At 41.9% G+C, this 27,309-nt stretch overlaps 2 protein-coding genes across 3 annotated transcripts; one reads left to right on the top strand and one right to left on the bottom strand.

Annotated features, from left to right (window-relative positions):
- Positions 1–3,457: 3,457 nt before the first annotated feature.
- On the bottom strand, positions 3,458–5,308 carry SYCE3 (synaptonemal complex central element protein 3). The gene is made up of 2 exons (XM_062614034.1): positions 4,840–5,308; positions 3,458–3,723 (listed from the first exon to the last, which is right to left on the bottom strand). The coding sequence occupies exons 1-2, from the start codon at positions 4,946–4,948 to the stop codon at positions 3,557–3,559; spliced, it is 276 nt and encodes a 91-aa protein (XP_062470018.1). The 5' UTR covers positions 4,949–5,308; the 3' UTR covers positions 3,458–3,556.
- Positions 5,309–6,216: 908 nt separating this feature from the next.
- Positions 6,217–26,532, top strand: STYK1 (serine/threonine/tyrosine kinase 1). 2 transcript variants are annotated; one of them, XM_062614032.1, is made up of 11 exons: positions 6,217–6,569; positions 9,256–10,748; positions 18,384–18,488; positions 19,346–19,480; positions 21,140–21,388; positions 21,667–21,848; positions 23,432–23,515; positions 23,767–23,975; positions 24,190–24,230; positions 24,512–24,608; positions 25,284–26,532. In XM_062614032.1, the coding sequence occupies exons 3-11, from the start codon at positions 18,422–18,424 to the stop codon at positions 25,486–25,488; spliced, it is 1,269 nt and encodes a 422-aa protein (XP_062470016.1). In that variant the 5' UTR covers positions 6,217–6,569; positions 9,256–10,748; positions 18,384–18,421; the 3' UTR covers positions 25,489–26,532. The 2 variants fall into 2 exon arrangements, with proteins under 2 accessions (XP_062470016.1, XP_062470015.1); XM_062614031.1 differs by lacking the exons at positions 6,217–6,569; positions 9,256–10,748 and having other exon boundaries at positions 18,056–18,488.
- The last annotated feature ends 777 nt before the right edge of the window (positions 26,533–27,309 follow it).

Below are 27,309 nucleotides of genomic sequence, written 5' to 3'. Positions count from 1 at the left end.
TGTTCACATGTAGAAGAGGAATGTGCTTTGAGCTATGTGATTGCAGGCGGTTCAGACCAGATGGCTCAGTTTGGTGGTGGCTCAGTTTGATGGCTCTTGGACAGTTTGCTCTTAGGTGTAGACCCTCTCATCTTGCCCACAGGTTAAGTTCACAACTAAGATCAGTAAATTTTGTTGTGATAAGGACAGTAAAGCCGCTGCAGTGTTTAACACCAGAGCATCTGCTACCCTTAGTAGGTTTCTAAGAGTTGAGTCCATAACTTCTTTGCTAAGTTTCACACACTCCTTGATGGAAATAAGAGTTGGCCTATCAGCTCATGCAAAATGAAGCAGGGTGCATACAGGTTCCAGAACCTGTCCAGGGGTCTGCATAATGAGGAAAAACTAACCAATCAAGCAACAGTACATTTTAGCTGATTCGAGACATGCTTATTAAGCGTTACTTAGCAGAGGCTAAGGAATGAATTACAAAGGAAACAAAGTCCCTTACTGCTGTATTTGGCATCTAAATTGGCAGTGCACTGGTGCCAACTTCTCTTGCTTCTGTAGCAGTTTTGTAGAAGAATGCTTTGCCTTAAATACAGTACAGGAAGCACCTGTGAGTAACGGAAAGGTCATGAAAGTGGAGTTCACTTACAGTGAACATAAAGCCAAACTGCTGCTGACACTTTTCAATACAGAAGGCTTTGATGATGGGGGATTAAGAGATGTCAACCCAGCAATCCAGATTACTGCTATAGTTGTGTGAGCACCAGATGGAGCTGTTGTTCCACATAGTTTTTACTGAAAATTAATATAAAACCCTGTGACTGAAACACCCTGATTTCCTGTGTGGGCTGTTTTCTCCTTCCTCTAAAGCATCTAGCTGGGCTGAAATTTAGTTGATGGTGAGATGTCTGAAACAAAACTCACAATTCCCACAGTCAGATTCTCAAGGAAAAGTTTAAAAACAAAAAAAGGGCAACCAAAAACATGCACAGATTATTTCAGTAGTAACGGAAAAGTATAATCATCTTGGTGTATAGTTTTTCAAGGCATATGCACTGTTCCTATGCTGGTGCATATCCCAAACTCTCCTCTGCTTATCATCATACAGCTGGAAAGGAACTGTTGGGGAGAAAGAGGCAGACCTAGCCTACTCGGCCAGCCATATTATCGTAGAATCATAGACTGGTTTGGGTTGCAAACGACCTTAAGATCATCCTGTTACATCCCCCTTCCTATGGGCAGGGACACCTCCCACTAGATCATGTCACCCAAGGCTCTCTCCAACCTGGCCTTGAGCACTGCTAGGTATGGGGCATTTACCACTTCTTTGGGCACCCTGTTCCAATGCGTCACCACTCTCACAGTAAAGACCTTCTTTATATCTAACCTGAACTTCTCTGTTGAACCCATTATCCCTTGTCCTGTCGCTACAGTCCCTAATGATGAGTCCCTTCCCAGCATCCTTATAGGCCCCCTTCAGATACTGGAAGGCTGCTGTGGGGTCTCCACGCAGCTTCTCTTCTCCAGGCTGAACAGCCCCAGCTTTCTTAAACTGTCTTCACAGGTGTACACAACACCCATGCTGCTAACTCACTGTTCCTTCACAGCAGGGTAGCATGGTACCTCAGTGTAAACACCTCTACTTGAGACTGAGTTGGTGCTTGATGGTTAGTAGCCTATAATTTGTCCGCTTTTTTCTGAGGAGAAAGTTAAGGTGCTCTTAATGCCATCTGTTGTTAGTGCTATAATGCCTTACAGTTATACTTCAAAACAATATCCATTTTTAAGCATTTTCCAAACTTCAAAAAGGAAATACTGTAATGTGATGAGACTTGAGGACTGTAAAGAATGTTACCAGATGCCTCCTTTCCTTACAGCTACACTCTGACCCTTTGCTCTGGAGAAACAATATTCTGACAGACTTATTGCAGCCTTCCAACCATGGGAAACGGGATTCAACATCACTACTGTCATAATTAAGAGACGTTTTGTGAAGTGTTGGTTTTGAGCACTATTCTCAAATCAAAATGGGATTCCTAGATTCAAACAATTTGGTGTTTGTTTTTTTTTAAAACACTGGCTACTTGCTTTGAATGTCTGAATGAAAACTGAGCTTTCTGGAAAATCTCAAGTCAATTCAAGTGTAGCACTTTATGGCTGAAAAGTCAGACAAAAATCACAAAATTCAGTAGATTCCTACACAAGCTGTTAAAGACAGTGCATTTTCAAAGACTTTGGTTTTAATATAGAATTGAAGAATGAAGACAATGTAGTCAAGGGTACCGAAGTGACAACATGGCATTAAAAATCCTCCAGAGATTAACTGAAATCTAAGTTACCTCATGCTGCTCTGCCATTTTGCCCTACTTTGGCTGGAATGAAGACCTGTCCACTGAAAAGTCAAGAGTAGAGGTTTATGTTCTTTACCATTTGCACCTCTAGAAAAAAATAGCTTTGGGGAAAAAAGTGAAATTACTTATTTTTCGCTTCACTGAGATAAACATTCTGTCTGTGAATCAAGAATATAGCCTAAAAATCTTTTGACAGGTAATTTAGATGTGATTCAGATAATGAAATGCCTCTTCAAAGCGGATGGAGGTGCTCTCGCTACATGGTGCTTATTTTCTAGTTAAAAGAGACTGATTTTAATGATAAGGAAGATCTGTCTTAAAGCTTGAACTGACTTCCATCTCAGATACTCTGTTAATGCATTAACTGCAAGCCACAAGCTGCTGCTCTCAGTCCACACCTTGTCTGCAGAAGGAAATAACTTCATTTTTTCTTCTTTTTTTAGTATTGTGCAGTAGGAGCACACAAGCATGTCATATGATGTGGTTAGTTTGGTTTCTGCAGCAATCTTACAAACTACACCACACACAGGGCAGTTTATAATGGTGAACAATTTTCTCCTAAATGAGGTATGCTACCTACCTTCAGAGGTTTGAGAAGAACAATTTTGCTGGGAAAGCCAGTCCAAAGAAATGGTTAAAAATCCAAGGAAGCAAAATGAAACAACCACAGAGGAGCTATCTAAAAAAAAAACCTCTTTAACTGAACACCTACTTGGCAATCCCACATCTAATTAACTCAATCTATCTGCAAATCTAGAATTTCACCTGTTTTGCATTGGGAAATACAAGAAATTCTTCGGTTTTCCCTGGAAGGCATGTGCTAGTGCAATATCACTGTAATGGTTCACTGCACCCTGTCTGCATACACACAACACACACCCTGTCACTTGTTCAGGTATCAAGGAATTCCATAGATATTGATGAGTATGATCTTCCAGGGAGAAAGACGCAGAAGGCATGCAAGTTGTGTATGTGTACACACCACAAGGATTACTGATGAGCACGATAAAAATAGACACATTGTTACCTTTTACCTTCAGCAATTATAAATATATGTATGTATAATCTTATTAAAATACTTCCATAGATGTATACACGTAAGTATTCTTAGGAAGGTAAAAGCCAATCCATTTTCCACAGTATCTGTGAAACCTCCACAAATAAGACTGGAGTGATTTTCCAAGGGTTGGAGTTCTCTGAGCATGACTGAATTCAATTTACTCTTTTTTTTGCTCTTCACCTTTAAATTCCATTAGCACTTCTTGCCATTTCTTTATCTCTTCTTTGCAATTCAGGAAGGCATCTTCCAGACGCTTCATGGAGTTGGCCAGGTCGAGGTTGGTACGCATGACCACCATGTCAAATGCCATCCAGGTTGCCCCCACTGCAAATCCAACAGATAAAGCTAAGCCAGGAATTTCTGGCTAAATAAAAGCAATAGCTGATTCTATAAATGAATAAAGAACATGAATTTTTATCAGTTCAGATCCTGTGTCAGAGAAGGCTTGCTGTATAATAAAGTGGAAATTGCCCACAGAAATACTCAAGATTAAATAAAAGACTGCTCAATATTGCTGCTTTATAAATGTCTCAAAATGCTTCAGAATGGAAGTAATACTGATGTAAATTACAGAAGGGAGAGAGACATTTTACCTGAAAATTACAACAAAACAGGCAATCAAAAAGAAATGTTCAACAGACTGTTTTAAAATAAATGAACCAAAGAATCCTCTCTCCAGATCTCCAGACCAGTTATAATCAGGAGGTTCATGTTAGGTGAGAAGGAGCAAGATCAAGGAGGCTGCAGCACAGAGATAAAAGGTTTTAAAACCAACCTAAATAATGGAATTGATTTTTAAATAGTAAGTATCTCATGAAGCAGAGCAAATAGTTTTAGCCCTTATTTCATACTTTCCTTTTGTTGTATTATAAATTGTCTGTAGTTTTCTCACTGTCACGGATTGTGCTTCATGTAGTGCAAAATAGTTTAATGAACAGTTTCCATCTATTCTTGTTAGTTGCACAGTGTCTGATGGAATGGTTGCAGAACATGCAGAAGAATATTCAGTCCTTTCCATACATATAGGACTAAGGTTAAATCTACAGAGGAGTCTTTATTCTAGCTAAGGAATTAAACATGTCATGTGCTGACCCAAGATCACTATGAATCCCACCATTTTTCAGGCTTAAATCTCATCTTGCATACTATGATTTAATAACTGTACATTACATATCTTAGTATTATTTCTGTTTTCAACCACAACTCTGAACTGAGCATCAGATTTAATGACCTATAAATTTTCAGTTCTGAGCCACCTGAAACTTCTAGATTATTTGCATGCTTTCTCCCAGTTGACAACATGAGGGCATTAGCTGATGGTGATTGTTTCCAGTTAAATTTCTATCACATGGAAGTTTACAGCAGTAAGTATAAATAATACATCTTCAATGTCTTTCCTCTAGCAGACAAATCGCTATCATTCTTAAGAAAGACCTGTACCTGTTAGTTTTTCCATTTCATCCAGGAGTTTTTCTAAATCTCTTTTCAGTTCCTCCATCATCTTTACCATGTTATCATAGTTTTCTTCCTGAACTTCTGATTCGGCCATCTACAAGGAAACCAGGAATTTCATGCTTTATTTTACTTTGAAATGAATTGATTTTCACAGTTGAAAGTAACATTGCAATAAATTAAAAATAAAATCCAATATGTATATAAATGTTTAATTTACATGTGAATTCATTAAGGATCTGCCCTTGGAGTTACTTGTTATCACCTGTATGCTACATTCTACTTTCACCCCATTTTGAAGTGAATTTAAGTAGAAAGATTTACACTCAAATATGCTGTGTTTGTGCCAGATAAAGACTTTTGGTATGAATAATGACAAAGATCACTGTGTCAAATGCTTCATCGGAAAATTTTATCTGTTACCCTGTTCCAATTGTCTTCAGGCTTATCTCCCAGATACTCTGATGCAGGGCAATTCCTGATTTCAAAGTTAGTTGCAAAATCCCCATTTGCTTACTGTATTTCACACTTGCACACTACACCTGGGTAACTGCATACACTAAGTTCTGTCACCATATAAGCATCCTGGCAGTGTTCAAAGCCAGGTTGGACAGGGCCTTGGGTGACATGGTCTGGTGTGAGATGACCCTGCCCACAGCAGGGGGTTGGAACTGGATGATTCTTAAGGTCCTTTCCAATCCAAACTATTCTATGGCTCTAAGATTCTGTAATAGTAATTGAAAATGTGACACACAGCCTTGCCTTTAATTTTGTTTCCTGAAAACCACTGGTGGATGGGATGAAGCTATGACTGAGCCAGAGGAGCGTCATTGGACACCTCACGCAGCAGGCATGGCTTTTGTCAAATTTCTTTTCTTACATGCGATTCATCAAACTTGGGTTAATGAGTATCCAGTTTCTGTTTTTTTTTATGATGGTAAATATGGAAGAAATGCAAGTTTGTAACAGTGCAGTGGTGTTTTAAAGCAACACCAAGCCTTATCAACGCTCTGGGCTTTCAAGGGTCTCTTCACACAACCAGTTTCACCAGGTAACTGTGTGCCGCACACCCTTCACCCCAGAGACCTTAAGAAGCCCCAAGCCGTTTGCTGTACCGCGGAGCGGGCACGCTGTAGTCTCCCCCGGGAACACCGTGTTGACCGGTGACCCGGCCGAGCCTCAGGCCCGCTCGAGGAGGCGGCCTTCCGTCAGAGGGCACTTTACCCCACCGAACCGCCGGAGGGCGCCCTTCAGGCCCCTCCACGTAGCTCCCGGGCGCGAAGGCCCCGCGCTCCCCGCCTTCCGGGCCGAGGTCCCCTCGCGAGCGTTGGTGGCAACAGGAGCGGGCGGGAACGGAACACCAAGAAAAGCGCTCACTCTGCGCTCTCCGGCCCGCTCTCCCCGCGAGCTCACGGGTTCGATTAATTTTGTGTTTCACGAAAACAAGCACTTGTGTGAAGGGTTAGGCGGCCGACAGACAGGAAGGGAAAAGCAAGTGTTTGCCCCCTCAGCGCCGCAGCGGGGAGGTGGCTCCTTGTCCCGCACTGCCCCTCCTTCCATCGCACCCGCAGCCGGCCCTCGGCCGCGGCACGGCGGCCCGTCAGCCTGCCTGGCCAGTCCCCTGTCCCCTGGGGCTGCTCGGGCCTGCTGCGCAGCTCCTCTCCCCCTGCTTGTTGCGGTGCTGTAGTTGCCCTTCCCCGGAGTCTGGACCACAGGAGGTAACCGCTACCCCTGCTTGCGGCCCCATCGGCATGTACTGATGTTAGCAGGGCGTCCTCTCACCCTCCTTCGCTGCCCGCCCCAAGTCACGGCCAGCAGCCGGCAACTGAAGGGTTTCTTTATGTGTGGAGCCCTGCAATTTATTCCCTCCTGAGACTGGATGTTTGGGTCACTAAAGGTCTGTTCACCAACTTCTAGGTTTTGCCAAGAGGAGCTGTGGAGTTCTCACAGGAAGATGTGAACAGTGTAAAAATGTGGTGCCAAAGAGCAGGAACTTGAAAGGAAAATGTATAACTTGGACAAAACGAATATAAGAAACTAAAAGAGAAAAGGTAAAAGTAACAGAATAGTATATCCTCAGGATGTTGTTTGCTCAGGACACTAGGAACTTAGGAACTAGACAGAATAACTAAATGTATGGGATACATGCTGCACTTTACTTAAAGTCTAACACTTCATCTATCAACCCTGGGGTATGGGAGAGGCTGTGGCCAAGCTACCGAGTTACGCTGCCCCAAGAGCTCCTGTTCATGGAAGTTACTTCTTTGGAGAAGAGGAAGCGAATGGAATTTTGCACAAACATATGGCATCTAACTTCTGATATTTGTCCAAGACTTGTAAATCAACAGCTTTGTACCCTTTGTGATATTACTGTAGGGAGAGAGGATTTTAGTACTTGAAATGCTTTACAGAAGTTCTTGTGATCTTGTATTAACAATACAGAGATGCTAGGGCAGCTGTGACCCAACTTAGTTTTCACCTGTGTTGGATGAATCCCAGCTTCTGGGCCTGGAAAATTTTCTGAAGAAACCAAAGTGGAAAACAGTACTGTAGCCTACTTACAGCATCTAACCAACTTTCAGGGGCTTTCCTGAGCATCTGGTTTGGGAAGGGAGGGATGTCCAGACCCAGTGATTGCATGAAATTGTGCAAATGAAATTTCCATTTAGATTTAAGAGTTGGGAATCATAAAGTCTAATTTGGCAGGAAAGTGGAGGGAAAATACTGTTATTAGAAGGGCCTAACCCTAAATAGAGGAGGTGCTAGATTTACTTGACCTTCAACTGGCTGAAGAAGATTGATGCATAATCCTTCAGGCATTTCATTTTTCTAAGGACAAACTTTTTTTTTTTTTTTTTTTAATTCTCTATTTCTTTTCATATTATGCTCCCCTCTCCTAGCCTTTATTCCTTTGGAAATTTTAAAGGATGAAACTGAAGGGATGAACTGAAAATCACACTAGAGGCACCATTTTAAAGAAAAATTAAATTTAAATAGGCATATGAATTGTTCTCAAGCCGGAAGACCTGCCATCTTGAGAGGCAAAGCTCGTGAGGCACAACAGGGACTTGGAATAGTTATGGGAAATCTCCTTTTACTTCTAGATTATCTGTTCTGATTTGGGGGTTTATAGCTGACTTGCAGAAACAAAAGAAACGGTTCTGAGGCTTTCAATCTGTATGGGCTCAAGTTGACCCAAAGATCAGTTACAGTTGTCAGTTAGAGTTATCAGCTATAGTTATAGCTATCAGTTATAGTAATCAACTATAAGCCACAGGTTTAAATCTTACATTGGGATGTGAAAGTAAGTCAGAGACCTCAAAATTACTACAGAAAAAGTGAATACTGCAGTGACATTTAAGAAGGGGACCTTTTTCTGGTCCAGCAGCAGTTATTTGGGGTATGCTTTCCTACTGGAAGCAGCACCCTTGTCAGCAGTCCCAGCACATAGGACAAAGACTGAATGGTTTATGGTTGAATTGATGCTTAGTCCCAAAAACACATCTTGAGGCTACTGAGCAGCTGTGTGTGGTTTGGGTGATTGCTCACTATGCTATATCTGTCTTGGAGACAGAGAGGATGTTTTTGTTAGTAAGACTGCCAGTTACTGCATTTCAGTGTGCCTGGTCATACTTGCCTGAGGAAGAAACAGAGGAGAGAGGCATTTAAACAGGCAGTGTTTTCTTTGTGGATGTGCATGCAATACAAGGCTTAGAACAGGAAAAGTTTCTTTTTCACAAGACAAAACGTGTCACTAAATGACTGCTGGAGGAGGGGCTTGTGGATCAGTGAGGAAGATTATATAGTCTGAGGGCTGAACTCTGAACTGATAAAATATCTTTTCCAACCAGTCAGACTGGGAGCGCAGCAGAGACTGACTGGAGGAGCTAAAAGCAGCAGTGGTTGCTACTTTTGCATATGCAGACCTTGAATGTTAAGCCTTTGCCTCCCCCTCTTTCTTCTACAGTTTGAGGGCTGTAGAGAGTGTGAAGGAAGGCGCAAAAGGGGGAATATTTCCAATTATACTATTTTGAAATAGGAATGCAGATAGGTTCCCCAGGTACCCTTGGGGAAGGTGCCTGTGGAAAGTAACGCATCTCAGTATAAAACCCATTTAAATAAGGAACTGTCCATTGCATTTTAGCCACGTTTTAATGGGGAATGATGTATAGAACAGGTCCTCTGCTCCTTCATGGAGAAAATTTTGCTGAAAGTCAGTGCAAGTTAGTACCAGAATAAGAGGAAAAGCTGAAACTGGAGTCTGAGCCTGAACTCTGCAACTGTTGTGATCTTTCTAACACAAGAAATTTCTCTATCTAAAAGGTGCCTCTCCTGGATTCTTAGGGGATGAAAGTCCACAGCGCAGAGCTGTTTCACTAATGCTATTTTGCCCACTGCTGCCAGTCTCTGTAGGGAGATCAAGCAATGAATAAAATCACTCCTAGTTTTCACTGTTTTGTGCATATGGATAGTAAATGCCAGCTGAAAGAATAATCCCAGAGAGAAGTTAAGGACATGTACAAATACATTGATATGTGGTCGCTTTTATGGATAAATTATGTCTCAGTATCTAAATCTAGTGCCTCTACTGCAACTAAAATTTTCCCACAACGTAATGTATGCAGCACCAAAGTGTTAACAGAAGTAGGGAAGTTTTGCTCAAAATCATGGCAGAGAATGTATCATCTTCTTCATCTTCCCAAAGCCACCTGTATTGTGGTGTTGTCTGTGCGAAGTTTGTCTCTCAACAATGGGTCTCATTGTTTCCTACTGTAATACAGCTGCCTCTCACTTGTATAAAGTAGGTAAGCAAATAATCTTGTACAGACGCATATAACCAGGAGTCAGGAATCTGAAACTCTTAATTCAGTGATAGGGGAAAGCAGACCAGCAGCTGGGGCTTGCATTCACAGCTTGTTTGGAAAGAGGGTCCCCAGAAGTAAAATGTTGAGGAACTGAGGTGCAGTGAAGACTACACCTCAGAGCTCCTGAGAACTGAGTGCATCAGTACAGCGCAGTGGTCACCCCAATGACATCATAGCAGAAAAGGGCAGAGGGCAACTTCAGAAATATTCTCCAGTGTGGTTTGGGAGCTCAGGAGGGGTTTTGTAAGTGAGGATCATTGCCAGGGCTGTGCAGGAGCTGCAGGCTGAACTGGTGGGAGGAAAGGGCAGGGGAGAGCTCATGGCAGGGCTGGAAAATGGTGCCAGAATGCATGGACAGACCAAGCTGGAGGAGTTGAATGAGCAAGGCAGAATGTGAATCAAGCCTGTGTTGCTGCTGTCTGTTGTAGCATGATTTGTATTATTAATATTTTCTCTTTTTCATCATCTGCAGATTGTGTTCCTGATAACACAGGACACTGAAATCTCTTCCAGTGTCTGGAGTTGTAGGGGTTTTGCACAGATTTTCTGTTCCGAGAGCCTTTTTTTTTTTTCTGAACATGACCCTGTAATGTGAAGTGTGTGGTTTTTATTTATTATGTTAGCCTGTCCTTCCTGCTCTGTGGTTGCTTGCCTTTCAAATGACGCTCCAGGTCCCTGCCTTAGGACTCTGATTTGCCTGTCTCTGTCAGCAGCAGGTGAGCAGCAGGTGCCTGGAAGGCAGGCAGACCCGTTCTACAAGTGTGTGCCTACCTGCCCTCTAACGTGTTGGATGTACACTCCAGTCATCTCCTCTCCCTGGGGAGACAGCTGAGAAGACCTTCTGAGGAGTAAACAATTGAAGCTGGGCAGGTCTGGTGTAGACAAATCAGTGGGAAGGAACTTAGGTATAAGAATTACAACCCAACGAGGTAACCGGCAGCATTATCAGGAGTGGCCTCAGACAAACGGAGCTGGCAGCAGGTGAACTCCAGGAAAAGGCTACCACAGGGCAAGAGAAGTGGTATAATTCAGGTAAGTGAAGGAAAACACTGCAGGAAGATTAGCTAATCAGTATTTAGTATTTTAAAAAGACTTTTATTAGCATAAATGTGACCTGTATAGCTGTACTATAAAGTTTCTATGTCTGTGTGTGTGTGTATCTGTGTATGTATGTATACATCTGTGCATGTACTTACTGATCACAATGAACTTACTTACAGTAATAAATTTCTGTGATCATAATAATATTTGGGTTCAAGAAAAAAAAAAGGGTGTGTTCTCTACACACAGGTCGATTTAAACAAAATAACTTTTAGGCACATTTTGAACAGGAAAGGAATAACAAAGGAAATAAGTTTCATATAGAATTAGTCTCAGTTAACTGAAACAATGCAGAGTGATGCTATGCATTTGAGTATAAATATCTGCCAGTGTTTGGTTAAGTAATACATGCCTAAGGCTGGATTCAGAAGTAATTAGCATTTGAATTCCATTGCTGTTGCTTGACTGTAAGGAAGCTAAATGTAACCCAAAGCAGTGCAGATATCTAGATTTTTCTGTGTGTTTACCTGTTTGCATATATCTCTGTGTGTGTGCACAAAAATCTATGTTAAATGCACAAACCTCCAAAAGTTAGTATAATCATGAAGCTAAAGTTTTGTGCTCAGTTCCCCTATGGCTATGCATTTCTGAGAGCAGGTTCATGTTCTGTTTCCTTAGACATTGTACAGCAATGTGATATCATGCAGTCTTTTTATCACACAGTGTTTTTTTTACAGCAAGATCTGTATGTTTGCATGGTCTTTTGAAAAAATCCTTCCTTTTTCTTAGCGTCCTGTCCCAGCTGTTGCTGTCACAGTTTTTCAGAATATCTGCATTGAGTTTGTGCTAGGGTTTGACCCAGCCTTATAACTGGCAGTTACCACCAAAATTAGAAGTCAGTTAGTAAGAAAGAGACAGAACAGCCTGTGTTTTCCAAAGCACTGTGTGATTTTGACAACAAAAAAGGAAGTCATAGGTAAGAGTGGGCTGTTGAGACTTTGGCCTCTAGACTTTTCATATTGTCAAGAGCCTGCTCACTGAGGGCTTCAGGTCAATAATGTTCCTCACAAATTTTTATAATTTTAACTTTTATTTGGCAGATTACTTGTGAGGAGTTACTTTCCATGGCCTCAATTCAGGGGGAGAGTGATCATGATACATGTTAATTTTTTGGAAAGTATAGTACTCCATGTCTGCATCAGAAAAACATGTTTTTGTCTTTGTCACCATTCAGTTCCTGCACCATTCCACACTTCTGTACTCAGACTTCCTCATGCTGCACAGATAAATTAATTTTTATTAGATCATCTGAGTCTAAGCAGAACGTAGCACCATGAGAGCCTTCCTATCTCCACTGATATGGTGCCAGTTTGGACTAACCTTTTTAGGATGAAAGCACAGCAGTGCAGAGTCCTCCTGACTTGTATTTCTCAATGCAGCAGTGAGTGCTGACTTGGCCTGTTTTTTCTGCTCCCTTGAAAAGGAGCCAAATTTGCCTTAAGTGATTCACCTGCTCAAATAGCAGCACCGACCTCATTACTTGCTGTTTTCTCCAGGGTCTAGGTCTTCAGTAGGGGTCAGCCTAATTTTGTTTCACTTCTTTAATATGCCTCAGTAGCAGCTAGGCTAGGTTTTATGTTCAAGTACAGGTTCTGGGCCAAAAGAAAATCTTGAGTCACTGTACATTATTTTTTGAAATACTGTTTTCTTACAGGGTGTTACACCTACCAGCTCTTGCAGAAGTGAGTTAGAGTACCACATCTTTATAGCTGAGACAGTATTGCAGCCAGTACAGCAAGCCACAGGATATTATCAGTAATCCTTGTTCAGGACAGAAGTGAGATGGCCTGGTATGTTACAACTGGCATTGGCCAGTCAGAATTTCTCATTCTATGCAGTTGGAGGTGCTGCTTGGTAACCCCCAGGTGAGAGATGATATGACTCAGTGGGCCAGGGAAACCTTGCAAAGATGTCATGATCTGGTAGGCCATTGGAAATAGTCAGGTTTTGTGAAAGCAGAAGAGACAGGATAGCAGCTTTCCAACATCTGAAGGGGGCCTACAAGGATGCTGGAGAGAGACTTCTTCAGGGACTGTAGCGATAGGACAAGGGGTGATGAGTTTAAACTGAAACAGGGGAAGTTTGGGTTATATATAAGGAAGCAGTTTTTGACTGTGAGGGTGGTGAGGCACTGGAACAGGCTGCCCAGAGAAGTGGTAAATGGTCCATCCCTGGCAGTGTTCAAGGCCAGGTTGGACAGAGCCTTGTGTGACATGGTCTAGTGTGAGGCATCCCTTCCTACGGCATGTTCCTTTTCAACACACACCATTCCATGATTCTATGATATATAGTCTAACAAATATATAGCTTTTGCAGAAATAAGTCCTTATGGCATCAAGTTCTTAGGCTTGAAACCTGTGGGAGTTGTTTCTTACTTGTTTTGGATGCTGCTTTTTAGTAAAATGGTGGACATTACAGAGGAAGAAACGTCTGTTTTGCTGTTTGCTTTTCCATGGTGCTTTTCTTCTCCCTCTTGTCTCTCAGTATCCACAACTGCTTGGCTCGTTTCACTGCTGTTTCAGTTCCAGCAATTCTCTTCTAGCTCTCCTCCCTTTCAGCTTTGCAGCCAGGACAGGGCACTTGTGCATAACAGCTGCCTAAGCTTTGACTGGTGATCATGTTCAAAGGTCATATAAAATACGATGAAAACAATAAAAGCAGTACAGAAATAGTCACAGGAAAACCTTGAGAGCATGGTTCTGCCACTGTAAGAAATTAAATATAAGGTGTCATGGCTATAGGACTTATTTTGTCTTTTATCATCCAGGCAGTATGCAGGACTGAAGTAATTCCACAGCTGTTCTTTACATGCCTGTAAGTCATATTACCGTTGGTCCTCACAATTAGCGCATGAAAAACACTTGTAAGAATATTTTTGTAATAAAGTGGTGTGAAGTTAATGCAGGCTAGTAAGTTTGGAGAAATAGCTATGTTAATTCCGTAGGAGCTCACAGCACAGTTTAAAAGGTCTAGTGAAGATCCAAATGAACCTTAGCTTTTATTTTTTACATATTAAAGTTATTTAATCAGCAGTTTCTATAGACAGAATAGCTAGTTGGTACTCAAGGATTTACCTATTTGTACTGATGTCAGACATATTCACTGGCAAAACTGTGTATTTACCATGAATATGTATATTTTATTTTCCTGAACATGGCAGGAGCAAGCAGAAGGCAGTTTCTGTTTGTGCGGTTCTCAAGCTGTCTGTTCCCATATGTTCCATGGACATATAAGACTATATTTCTCTTCAGTCTTCCCCACAATGTTTGTCACTCAGGCTTCTTGACTCTTGTCAAGTGTCCTGGCACCTTAAATAGCATAAATTGAGCCTGATGAGAAATATAAATCCATAAAATGTGAGAGAGGATTGATGATTTAGGCAGATCACCTTCCCGATCCAGTTTACCGCATTGCTGTGTGAATGCTTGTGCTAGCGCTAAGGGGATATTATACATGTGGGAATGAATGGCAGAGGACTGGAAAAATCATAGTAGGGCTTCTACTGGCACACAGTAACTGTGGATCTGTGCTGACACAGGGAATGGGTTCACAATACAGCTTTAGAAAAATTAGCCATTCACCACCCTGGCTGCTGGGAGACCCATTTTCCCTGTTTCTCTTCCTGGATGTGTGCTCCTGCCACTTCGTTGAGCCTGCCTAGCACATGTTGAATTGCTTGGTGAACTAATACAACTCACTAAAATGCCAGGAAATCACCATGACAAAAGGACGATGAATTTTTCCTGCTGGGTTAGTGGTTTGAATCAGTCTAACATGTTATCAGTTGCATAGCTGTGATGAAAACCAGGAGGGGGGGGGGAGAGCAGGGAGAAGATATACTCCTTTCTTTTGGCATTAGTGAGCACTTAATTCAGCTCAGCTGCATTCACAAAATCATATTCACATTCTGTACTGGGGCTTGCTGAACTGGTTTAAGCAGCCCCCACAACTACCATCTTTCAGATGCTTATTGCTGTCCCTGTGTTGACCTCTGTGCTTTGTCTAAATTGCCAGGGCAGCAGAACAGCTTGGGAAACAAACACCACCTTTTCCCCCAATGTTCATCCTGCTGGCAAATGTGCACAGAGGAGCAGTAATTGTCTCTGTAGGGCAGATATGGGGGACTGTCCCCATGCTGTGGAACTGCCGCACCACATGCAGTTCACCAAGTAGTCTGCTAGTGGCAGTTTGCAAATGCTGCTGACTGTAGGTTAGCTTCTGCTCAGGTTTTGCCTTGCATTGTCAAAAGAGCAGCTGCTTCTGCTCTTCCTAGGTACCATGGCCTTCACTGTATATTTAGCTTGGACATGGGGCTTTGGATTCAGGTATTAGTCAAAGAAGGGCTTGACTGCCATGGTTGTTGCAGTCTGCTTGGAACTATGTAGTATCTGAGCATTGTTAATTGAGCATAACATTGAGCATTGCCATCTAGGGCACTGTATCTGCATTGATTCTCATTTATTTCCCTCTGCCCCAGCAAAAGCTCCCAAATCTCTCAAAATCTGTTTAGTGGAAACCCTGTTCCCTCCTGAACACCTTTTTGAAACTCATTTACAAAGACCTTCACAGCCCCTTGTTGCTCCCATTCATCAGGGACTTACGGGAGTAATGGGTTTAAACATAAACAGGGGAGGTTCAGGTTAGATGTAAGTTAGAAGTTCTTTACTATGAGGGTGGTGAGGCACTGAAGCAGATTGCCCAAAGCAGTGGTAAATGCTCCATCCCTGGTGGTGTTCAGGGCCAGGTTGGACAGAGCCTTGGGTGACATGGTCTAGTGTGAGGTGTTCCTGCCCGTGGCAGGAGGTTAGAACTAGATAATCATCTTAAGGTCCTTTCCAACCCAAACCATTCTAGGATTTTATGATTCAGTCATTTTTATTGAGGACTTTTGTTATAGAAAAGCTCATTTGCTTTCTGTTCACTGTTGTCAAAGGGAAGCTGTCTTTCAGGAAGGCTTTGTAGTCTGAAACTGAGTGGAAACATACCACCCTTACCTTGAGCCTTGGCATTCTGAGGGAAGAAGGGCCTAGTACTATGGTCATTATGTATCATGTTTAATTTCTGTATTGCACTGCCAGCTGGTTTTCTTAAATAAGGTACTAAGTCACACTGTTGTGCTGCACAATAGAGAATTTGCTAAAAAAAGATGCATGTCCAAGAGAAAGGAAAGTTTCAGGTTTATGTCAACAACGAAAATTATGAGTTTCAACTGAAGGAGGAGGAAATCAGGTTAGATCTGAAAAGATTAGATAGGCTCAGGCAGGGAGAGCAGACTATTGAATCAGGTATGATTTTGAAAGTAAACAATAAAGATAAATGAATTCCAGTGAGTGGATTTCAGTGTATGTAAAAGAGCAATAAAAAACCCCAGTAGAATAACTAAGCTGAGTTTTACTTGTGATTGCACAAATTGTTCAATGCAAATTCTAAGTTGAAGTCTTACAGGATATGTACTCCTGTGATCATGATATAGACAGTACTGGTCTTGGCACGATATAACACACAAAGGAAAGTCTAACAATGAGGTATAGGTTTTGAACCTCCTAAGGTATTTTTGTCCCCCTTATCCTGGCTTGGTACTGGAAAAACTGTCTTCATATAATAAAATAATTAGTTGAGCAGTCCCAATATGCTTTCTGGTAGTGGTGAGTATGCACTTACACACTGAAGATGTTACTTCCACATAACCTCCATGTGTCCCCTACTAGTAAATTTAAAAAAAAAAAAAAAAAAAAATGTATATAATGTGGATTTCTGAGTTACCACTCTGGTTGTGAGGATTGAAATGTAGGAACTGCAATAAGGTTACTCTTACACAAGTAAGATGCAGGAGCTAAGTATGAGAATTTTGTCTGAAATTGTCCTCAGCCTGTAAAGGAGCACTGAAAGGCACTTCAGAATTACTTTTTTAAGTGCAACTTCTTTTCCTGCTTCCAGAGTTCTGCAAGAGGATAGAGGAATAGAATGTAAATAGACTTGTCTAATCAAACTTTTCCGGTTTGATTAGACTCCTGTGCAGCTCCATAAGCAACAGCAACAAATGGGAGTGCCAGTGCAAATAAAGCACCAGGGGTTGCCAATGTTTTTATTCCTGGATCCCATACTTCTGCCCTGAGCATGGTTAGGAAACATGGGGTGCCACCCACTGGCATCACTGGTGGGAGGTACATAGGGGAGGAGGTAGGAATCATTTTTTATGAACAGGGGACCAATGTAGGTGTTGTTGCTGCATCAAAGCTTTCTTCCATGGATCTTCCTGATTGTATGAGCATGTTTCTGTGTACAAGTTGGTACGTCTGTGCTTGTATCTGCCTTGGGCATGCACATCATTTAAGTGTAAGTGTGCATTTCTAGTGAACATCTGCAGAAAGCAAAGCTGTTAGCTACTGTTAAGATGGAGCTTGGACTGTTTATGACTCAGATTATACAACATGATTGGTGGCTAGTGGTCCTGAAGTCTGCTTTCCTGTGCTGCTATCTTGTCTGTTCTTATGTGTATTTTGTATCTGAGCGTAATCTGAGAGTGAAAGAAGCTAGGATTTATGGTGTTATGGTTAATCCTCTGTATTTTTGTGTAAAAGCGTGTGTATGTGTCATAGCTAAGTTAGGTTGATTTAGTATGCTTACTTTCATAGTGCACCTGCAAAGCTTGATGTTATTGCTGTATTATTGCTGCTTTGACTGGATTCATGTTGTAGCCACACTGTGAGTCCATGTCAATTAGCTAGCATACAAAGAATCACAGGAAATAAGAAATTAAATAGACCTTTTGTAATACCTTGAAGTGCAGATACGTGCCATTTTCCTCTTTCTGCTGCCTCTGTTGTGCAACTAATCAAGCGTAATTTCACCCATCAATTACATCAATTAGAACAAACTGTTTAATATTTCATCCATCACTGACTTCCGTAAAGTCATATTCATACCAGTAGGAATGCCATATATTATTATTAACATTTGCCATTGCGGTTAATTGCCTTGAATTCATAGCTGAAAATAAAGTAAGTACTTAAAAGGATAAGAGTTCCGATGCCTATAAAACATTCTAGATTATACTGTTTGTGAAGCTGTTAGACTTAATTTTTTGGCAATGTTTATAAGTAGCAGTGCCTAAATGTATGTGCCTTGCCTTTCTGTCAGTCATCACTATTCACCACATATTGATTGATTTATTTTTTTTTTTTTTTAGTTTAGAACTAGTAGTCCAGGTCCTCTGCTGGTGTTCCACATGTTATGCTTCAGATTAGTTGTGGGCCTGGCAGTGTTAAAGGAGCCCTATGAATATTTTGCATATATGCCAGCCTTTAGGCCTAGGCATAACTGTTTGCTTGTGAAGCACTCTATAACAATCTTAATCTTAAATTCTCTCTGGTCATGCAGTCTACCGTTCATAGGATTTGATACTGGATGTCCCGTATCAATCTCTAAGTCTCAAAGTCCCAGTGGTGCTTCTTGACACAAGAACTGATCATAAAGAGTAGAAAGCTCCACATTCAGCTTACTTGTTGCTTCATAAGTCATTCTTTCTTGCAGTAAATTTAATTAATATTCTTTGTGTCTGTGCAGAAGACAGAAGTTGGAGACCTACTTGCTCATAATTGAACATGGCAGGGGATGTAAAAAGATTCACACGCATGCTGCTGGAATGCAACAGCAATGACAAACTGTGTGGTAAGATTCCCAGATTCCTTAAGTAATAACTTTCACATGCTGAGCAAGAAGTCCAGCTTTACTAGAAAGTGGGCCAAGCCCTTTCCACTCCTCCACCTGCATCCCAGCCCACAAAGATTTCACTGATCTTTCCTTGAATTGTATCTCAAGGGAGAAACTTTTAAAGGGATGCAGCCTTTGTGGTGGGATTCATCGCACATAATTTTAGCCATTTTAGAGTATCTCTGCCTTCAATAAGACATAGTCATTAAAGAATCCCTGCAGCTTCCCTAAGGACCAGTCTCGTGAGATTTTGATTTCATGACTTTCTGTCATCTTTGGGAACTGAAACATGTGTCTTGGCCTATGCAAAAATAGCATAATCTCCAAATCTGGGGCATAAGAGAGTTAGTTACTTTTAACATCCTTGTTAATTGTAATGTCCACACCTTGTTTTCTTTAAAATGTTTCCTGTAATTTTAATGTAAGGAGCTGAAGCTGTAATTGCACATGTATTTGTGATGGCATAGCAATATTCAGCCCTTCACATCTCCCTGCTGTCCCTTTGCCAGGGGCAGTTCTGTTGCACTAGTGGATACTTACACACGGCTACAATTTCCAGCCTCTCTATTACAGCATCTACATAAAAGACCTCAGGTGTGGGAGTCCCAGTGGGTTCATGCAGTTTAGATACTCAGCACCTTTGAAAAATAGGGTGGCAGCACTAACAGTGTTCAGTTGCTGTTCCAAGAGGCAGAGGATAGATAGAATTTGGGGATTGAAAGTTACTGAAATATGCTGTGACTGTTCTGTTACACAGAACCAATGTGCATGTGGAAATGCTGCTTAGTCCTCATTTTCCCATTTTCTTTTTATAGTTGTGCGTGAATATCAGACTGAAGTGATTGTTGTCCCAGTTCTCCTTGTGGGTGTTTTTGTCATCATGCTAACTGTGATCCTTTGGCTCCACTGCCGAGGCTTGCGAGCAAAGCAGGAGCAATCTGGACACCAAGGTAAAAAACTTCTTTTCAACCACAGGAGTGAGTGTTCCTGTCAGTGGCCAGAAGGCAATCCCTTCTCTTTATTGCTTGAGTCATTAGGCAATAGCATTTATAGAATCATAGAATCAACTAAGTTGGAAAGACCTTTAAGATCATCACTTCCAGCCATTCTCCAGCACTGCCAAGGCCACCACTAAACCATATCACTAAGGTCTTTGTCTGCACGGTTTGTGAACACTTCCAGGGACAGCGACTCCACCACTGCCCTGAGCAGCCTGTTCCAATGCCTGAGCACCCTCTCCGTGAAGAATTTTTTCCTAATATCCAGTTTAAACTTCCCCTTGGCACAGCTTGAGGCCATTTCCTCTTGTCCTGTCACTTTTTATCTGGAAGAAGAGACTGATCCCCACCTCACTACAACCTCCTTTCAGGCAGTTGTAGAGAGCGATAAGGTCCCCCCTGAGCCTTCTCTTCTCCAGACTAAACTCCCCAGTTCCCTCAGCTGTTCCTCATCACACTTGTGCTCCAGACCCTTCACCAGTTCTGTTGCCCTTCTCTGGACCCACTCCAGCACCTCAATGTCTCTCTTGTAGTGAGGGGCCCAGAACTGAACACAGGATTCGAGGTGCGGCCTCACCAGTGCCCAGTACAGGCGGGTGATCACTGCCCTGGCCCTACTGGCTGTGCTATTGCTGATACAGGCCAGGATGCTGTTGTCCTTGTTGGCTGCCTGGGCACAAGCTGGCTCAGGTACAACTGCTGTCAGTCTGGCCTGAAGAGCCTGAGTGGTGTTCAGCAATTGAGTGAAAAGTAAAAAAACGGAGAGCCCTGATTTATACCATTTGCAGTAGTAGTAGTGGAATCTGTAGTATAGATGGATCTGAGAAAACTTAAAGCAACATATCATATAGACTGTTTAACACACTCTGGTAACTAACATACCTCAAGACCTGCAAAGTGTGTTTATGTAATAGCCTTCTAGATGCTACTGCAAAGAGAGTTATGAATGTTATGAATGACAGCTGTTTTGGTGTAGGTCACACCTAGTTAATCCATTTTCTACCCTGTCATTTAAGAAAAATTTCAAGCTTCTGTCTCCCACTTCCTATGGAGATAAGAAGAAATAGAACAGGGACTGAGAGAGAGGGGGGGTAGGGAAAGGTTTGTAGATACCAAAAAACACATGGTGTAGAAATGAAATTCTGTGGAACTGAACGTGGAAATGAAAATCCAGTACTGAATTGATTTTGGTTTTGTAGAGGAAAAAGCCTTTTCAGCCTATATTAAGGGAGATAATTGAGAACAAAGATAACACCCTGTGGAACAGCCTGTGCGTGTGACTTCTGTAACAGCTGGTAGCTGGTAATAAAATGGTCATTGCTTCAACACAAGGGAATCAAGTACAAATGTGTCTTACCTAGAAAGTTTAGATAGTTAAATATAGGAAAGATCTCCAGACTCATTTTACCTTTTAATCAAATAGATTTGGAGATAAATTCCCTCTCTTCTTCAATGGCCAGGATAAGTAAGATACAATAACAGTTCTTTACTTTGTCCTGATTTCCAGTACACTGTGGGGTAAAAATTAGAGGCTAGAAGGGCAAGCATTGCCACCTACTACAAGATTTCATCTGTCTGGTTTTATGCATCATGTGTATTTGCTTTTGTCAGTGAATGACAAGAATCAGCAGGAATACAGCTCAACAGAGAGCCGCTGTATCCAGCTGAGTGAGATGTCTGTGGAAAGCCTGCTAAATTCTGCATCCTTGACTCTGAAAGAACTGGAGATACCACGAGAGAAACTCTTACCAGGCACTTGGCTGCTGATAAAACATGGTCGCTATGGGAGCATCTACAGAGCACAGCTGGAAATTGGGAGCCCCAGGAAGACTAAGACAGTAGTACTGAAAGTCTTACAAGGTAAGGCACACGGCCAGGATCTCCGTATCAAAGACATGATATTGGGCAGAACTTGCAGTCATTGCTGGACAAGACCAAGCTGTGTTGAGTATCATGTTAGCTAGTCTGAGTAGCTGTTTTGATAGGAATGTCTTGGTCGGACTAAGAAATTGCTGTTCATGTTGATTTTAAGCTGTTCTTTGCTTCCTCCATTTGGTAGTATAGTGGGGGTTTTTGCGGGGGGAGGAGGTTGGTTTTGTTTGTTTGATTGGTTTGGTTTGGGGTTTTTGTTCTTTCAGACCTGGCTAGTCCCCAGAAAGTAAAGGATTTCCTGGGAAGGATTAAATTTCATCAAAATCTTGGCCATCATGAGAACCTGGTTGAATTGGTTGGATGCTGTGTAGGTCAGCTCCCACTTTATATGATCATGGAAGATGTCTCTCTTGGTGACCTATTGACATTTTTATGGACATGTCGGAAGGTGAGTCAAAAGAAATGATAGAATATCTTCTTAAAATCCTTAGGTACGTATTTATCCATAAGTCATAGTCCATAAATCACAGATGATTCTTTTCATCTCTCCATGCATCCCTCTTTATCAGTCTAAACTATTTCCACACCCCAAAGAAGTTCTGCACAAGTCTGAACTGGAATGGAATTAGTGGATATCTTGATTGATATGATACAGTTTGGAGAAGTTGACATAGTCCTGCAGATAACTGGAGCTTCTTGAAAGATACAGCTGGGACTGCAATAAGAGTGAGAGTTGAGACAGCTATGTGAATTTCTAATCAGTTTTAAATAATGTGTCACTCCAAATGCTTTAGGGAAGCAGAGCAGTTACAACACCAGGAAACAGAGCATATGAGTGAAAGGTTGATACTTGCACTGAGGGATGTCACTCATATGGGACCTGGTGCTGTTCATTGCATGTATCAGTAACTTAGAAAATGGGATGACAGTGAGATGACGATTCCAGCCAGTAAAGGCAAGTGCTGACCCTGTGGAACTGCAAGATTTTATAAGATTGAGGGACTGGCCAATAAAAAGAACAGGTGAAATTCAGCATAGTTACAAATGAAATTACGACCATGTAGAAAAGCAACCTTAGCTTCACATATGTAATGATGGCCTCATATCTGCCTGTTGCTGATGAGGAATAAAATCATGGATCTGATTGTATGAAAATGTTAACTCAGGCTGGAAAAGAAACCAAGTATTAAGCATTATTAAGAAGGGCATAGGAACGAAACTCTGCCATGTCACTGCATGAATAATTTACCTGCATCTGGAACACTAAATACAGAGAGATTGCTTATTGTCTTGTTCAGCAGGTCAAGGTGGTAGCAAGTAAAGCTACCAAGTGTCATGTTCAAAACAAACAAAAGTGGTTCTTCATGAAGTGGGGAGTTGATTAGTGGAGTTCCTTGGCACTGACTGCTATGGATATGGAAACTTTACATGGGTTCAAGACAAGACTGAATACATTTATGGCAGGTAGCCTTTCAGAGGTTACAGAATATGTTGAAACTGTAACCATCTCAGGAAATCCTTAAATTGAAAATAGTTGGGGGGCTGGAAAATGACACAGAAAAAACATTGTGTGCTTATTCTCTTTCTTTCATCTGGCATCCAGGTAGGGTCACTGTTAGAGGCAGAATAGCAAGAGAGATGGACTGTTAGTCTCATACCAGATAACCATTTGTATGTTATAAATGTACTTTTCCACTCATCATTGTAATTTGTTATGTATCTTTCATTCTTCTGTATGGATTGTCATTCTCCAGTGTCATTCTACCCATTTCTGTCTAATCTGTTAATCTCTTCTTCACTCTTCATATTACCCACCACTTGTCTTTAATGTCTTCCCCAGCACACCATCCATCCATCAACATCACCCATCTACATACCCTTATATTTCAGTCAATTTATAATCAGTTGGGAAATTACTTGGGGGAGCAGAAGATTTGATAGTACTCATTTTATTAAATTAGAAGAAATCATTCCCCAGTATGCTACAGCTATGGCATTTGTTTGAACCAAGATCTGCTCTTTTGTCTCTAGGATGTAATGACAACGGATGATGTTCCCTATGACTTCACCGAGAGACAAGTATATGAAGTTGGACAGCAGGTTGCAGCAGCTCTGGTAAGTCTACTCATATTCACTGCATTTTGGCCTTCTCGATTGCAACACAAGTCTGCATGGTGGCCTAAGTCTTCTTGGCCTAAGCAGTGAGGATGTGCTTTGTTAAAACTGAGCCATATATGCTTGCTTTATTTTTGTGAGCATACATGTCTTTCCACAGCATGCAAGACAAGCATAAATCAAGTGAAAATTTACGTCAGTTAAAATTCCTTTGAAAATTATCATGGTCTCTTTGTTTTCCAACTTCCCAGGCTTATCTTGAACAGAAGAAATTGTTCCATGGTGATGTTGCTGCCAGGAATGTCCTCCTTCATTACAACTTCACTGCTAAGCTCTGTGGTTTCGGTCTGGCCTATGAAACTCACACATACGGTGTCAACTCAGTCACAAAGATTGTGCCAGTCAAGTGGCAGGCACCAGAGCGGCTCCTGAAGAACCCCCCCAGCATCAAGGCAGACATGTATGATTTAATTTTTGAACCAGAAGTTCATTTCTTTCACTTCTTTATGTATCATTTCATGTCCTAAAGTTCACAGTAAGTCATATCTACTCTGAGTGTAATGCTCCACTTTATATCTCATACCTTCTCATTTCTGCAGGTTGTGCCTATTTGTATGCATCTAAGCTAGAATTTAGCTAGAATGGAAACTTAACATTGTTTTCTTTTCTTGCAGATGGTCTTTTGGAATTCTACTGTATGAAATGATTACGTTAGGTAAGAAGATACAATGATGATAAAAAATATGTAAGGAAGCAGCAAATTAGAAAGACCCCCATCTCAAATTTTAGAATGTAAAGTTGGGCCATTTAAATAAGAATTTTCTTTTTTCCAACTTGCAAAGCCTTGACAATTCCTTTTAGACTTCTTTTCAGTGTGAGTTATGGCAGGATAAAAAGGATGGATTTTGGTAGGGAAGGAAGGCATTCTCACAGGCTGCCATTGGCAACAATTTTCTTATTACAGTTTTTCTATTGTAACTCCTTTTGCCCTTCCAGGTGCTCCACCATATCCTGAGGTGCCACCTTCTGATATTTTACCATACCTTCAGAGAGAGAACAGGATGAAACAGCCCTCAAGCTGCCAGCAAGCCATGTAAGCCACTTACTTCATGGACAATTGAACTTGAGATCTGTAGAGCTAAATGGAAGTGAGACGTACAAAACTAGGTCTTGCAGAGGATCTCTGTAGCCAAAACAGTCATCTATTAGCTGAGGAGACTTTTTCTCACGTCTACCGCATCTCTTTACTAGATGCTGCTGCATGGAACGTTGATTGCCAAACCCTTTCTCTCCTGCTTTTGAAAGTTACTCTTTCTGTTCCCTTGTCTGCCCTTGCATTTTGTTGCTCCACTGCTTCCCTGCAAGGTGTAGGACTGTTCTGGATTAATATCTTTCTCTTCTAAGTTGTGGGATCCTCCCTGAAGTAAACAAAACAGCCATGAGTAAGGTCTATGGCATTATATTTCCTTTTATGAAGGCATAATTTATTCTAATTTTAGAGGCTTTTTCTTCTATAATGCTCTTTCAAAAGGGAATACCAAGCAACCTTTTTCCCTTTTCTCTTACTCACAGTTGACATCCTGGCTAGCAACTGTATGCATTTGTCCCCACACAATATTCTGTGGTTGCATATTTCAAGAGTGTCATTGAAAGAACTTTATATGAAGCAGAAAAAGAGGAGGTCTCTAGACATTTTAAATATGACTGTAGTAAAACTTAGTGTTGGTGGTTCTCATTCCCAGTGCTTCTGTACTTCTCCATCTTACAGGTACAGCATCATGAAGTCCTGCTGGCAGTGGAATGCAACTAACCGGCCTTCTCCAGCAGACTTGATGTGGTCTCTACAAACAGCAATGAAGAACAGCAACAATCATGCAGTACTGCAGGTGCCTGAGCTGGTGGTGCCTGAACTCTATGCTAATGTTGCTGGTGTTGATGTACTCAATCTAGTGAGGGAATACACTATACTTTGAAGGACCTTGATACATGTTGGTATAAGAGTTCTCTGAGTCTGCCCTTTCTAGACACTTTGCAAGCTCAGGATAAGGTGTGTATGTTGGGAGGAATCCCTTTGTTTTTTGAACATGTTGTATATATGTGATCTCTCCTCCATTCCAGAAACAACAGACTGTTTTCATTATTATGAAATCAACCTGTTGATATCAGTCTGCCAGTGGTCCTTGTTTTTTAGGAAGCTATAGAAAATGTAATGAGAACCTTGAATTAGAGTGTATTGGGTTTGTGTAACAAGGTTTTGGTAGCAAGAGGACTTCAGGGGTGGCTTCTGTGAGAAGACACCAGAAGCTGCCCCCATGCGCAACAGAGCCAGTTCCAGCCAGCTCCAAGATGGACCTGCCACTGGCCAAATCCGAGCCCGTCAGTGATGGTGGTAGCACCTCTGGGATAACGTTTCTAAGATAAGGGTTAAAAAACCCTGTGCAACATTAACTGGAAGAGAGAAACAGCCCTACAGACACAAAGGTCAGTGCCCCAAGGAGGGCAGGAGGTGCTACAGGCCCTAGAGCAGAGATTCCCCTGGAGCTCGTAGTTCAGACCGTAGTGAGACAGGCTGCCCCCTGCAGCCCGTGGAAGTCCACAGTGGAGCAGATTCCGCCTGCGGCCTGCGGGGGACCCCATGCTGGAGCAGTCAGATGCCCGCAGGAGGCTGTGACCCCTTGGGAAGCCCACACTGGAGTAGGTTTGCTGCAGGACTTGGAACCTGCAGCAGGGGACCCATGCTGGAGCAGTCTGTTCCTGAAGGGCTGCACCCCGTGGACGGACCCATGCTGGAGCAGTTTGTGAAGAATTGTGGGAAGGACCAATGCAGAAGTTCATAAAGGACTATTCCACAACCTCCATTCTCCATCCCTCTGCAGCCCTGGAGAAGGTAGAGAAAATCAGGAGTGAAGCTGAGCTCAAGAAGAAAGAAGTGGGGAGCAGGTGTTTTAAGATTTAGGTTTTATCTCTCATCATCCTACTCTGATTTTGATTGACAATAAATTAAACTGATTTCCCAAGTTGAGTCTCTTTTGCCCATGATGGTAACTGGTGAGTGATCTCTCCCTGTCTGTATCTCAATCCATGAGGTTGTTGTTACATTTTCTTTCCCTGACCTGTTGAGGAGGGGCAGTGATAGAGCAGCTTTGGTGGGAACCTGGTGTCCAGCCAAGGTCAACCCACCACAAGGAAGTTTCTGGATATCTCTCCCAGTTTTTTCTGTCCCAGGAAATTGCATCAGTTGGATATTCAAAAGAGATGTCCTGGGGAATATGCTATAGATAATGTATAGGAAAAAGTGCACAGAGTAGGTGGTACAAATGAGTAGGTTCCTGTCCATTCACTAAAGACCTATCCAAGACAGTTGTGTTCGTGCCTTTTAAGAGTTCAATAAATGTCTGGGATTTCTCCAGTGCTTTATACTCTAGCTTTCTACGGCAGAATGGGTACTGTATTAAAAAAACAAACACCAGAAACCTGCATATCTCTGGATGCAGGAGTTGTTAAATTAATGTGTCTTCATGTAGGGTGTACCTTCCCTGTAGTAGCTGTGAGGTCAAGTGACAACTACTCCAAGAAAAAAGCATATGCTTGGCTCAGGATAAAACCCTTACAGACCTGAATTTCTCAGGGATGGCCTTTAACCAATGATTCCTTTGAGCAGTGCAGGTCTTTTGTTCCTGTGCTCCTCTTTTGAGTTGCTAATTCATGGGTTAATTATTTTGGTATTCTGGGGACATCTCTCCAAGGTTACAACAGCTACTGTAAAAACAGTATGGAAATGTAAAGAGTAGACC

This window comes from Pezoporus occidentalis, unplaced genomic scaffold, assembly GCF_034315485.1.
Source record: "Pezoporus occidentalis ecotype Australia unplaced genomic scaffold, CSIRO_AGI_Poc_V1 ctg172, whole genome shotgun sequence".
Classification (NCBI taxonomy): domain Eukaryota; kingdom Metazoa; phylum Chordata; class Aves; order Psittaciformes; family Psittacidae; genus Pezoporus; species Pezoporus occidentalis.
The sequence above is the reverse complement of the archived record's forward strand: the minus strand, read 5'-3'. Positions and strand labels throughout refer to the sequence as shown.

What these genes read in the sequence shown, in the direction of transcription:
- STYK1 (XM_062614032.1), top strand. Translation starts at nt 18,422, where the DNA reads ATGGCAGGGGATGTAAAAAGATTCACACGCATGCTGCTGGAATGCAAC. An exon ending in CCCAGCATCAAGGCAGACAT is followed by an intron (nt 23,976 to 24,189) that starts GTATGATTTAAT and finishes CTTTTCTTGCAG; the next exon opens with ATGGTCTTTTGGAATTCTAC. An exon ending in TCAAGCTGCCAGCAAGCCAT is followed by an intron (nt 24,609 to 25,283) that starts GTAAGCCACTTA and finishes TCCATCTTACAG; the next exon opens with GTACAGCATCATGAAGTCCT.
- SYCE3 (XM_062614034.1), bottom strand. Translation starts at nt 4,948, where the DNA reads ATGGCCGAATCAGAAGTTCAGGAAGAAAACTATGATAACATGGTAAAG. An exon ending in TGAAATGGAAAAACTAACAG is followed by an intron (nt 3,724 to 4,839) that starts GTACAGGTCTTT and finishes TTGGATTTGCAG; the next exon opens with TGGGGGCAACCTGGATGGCA.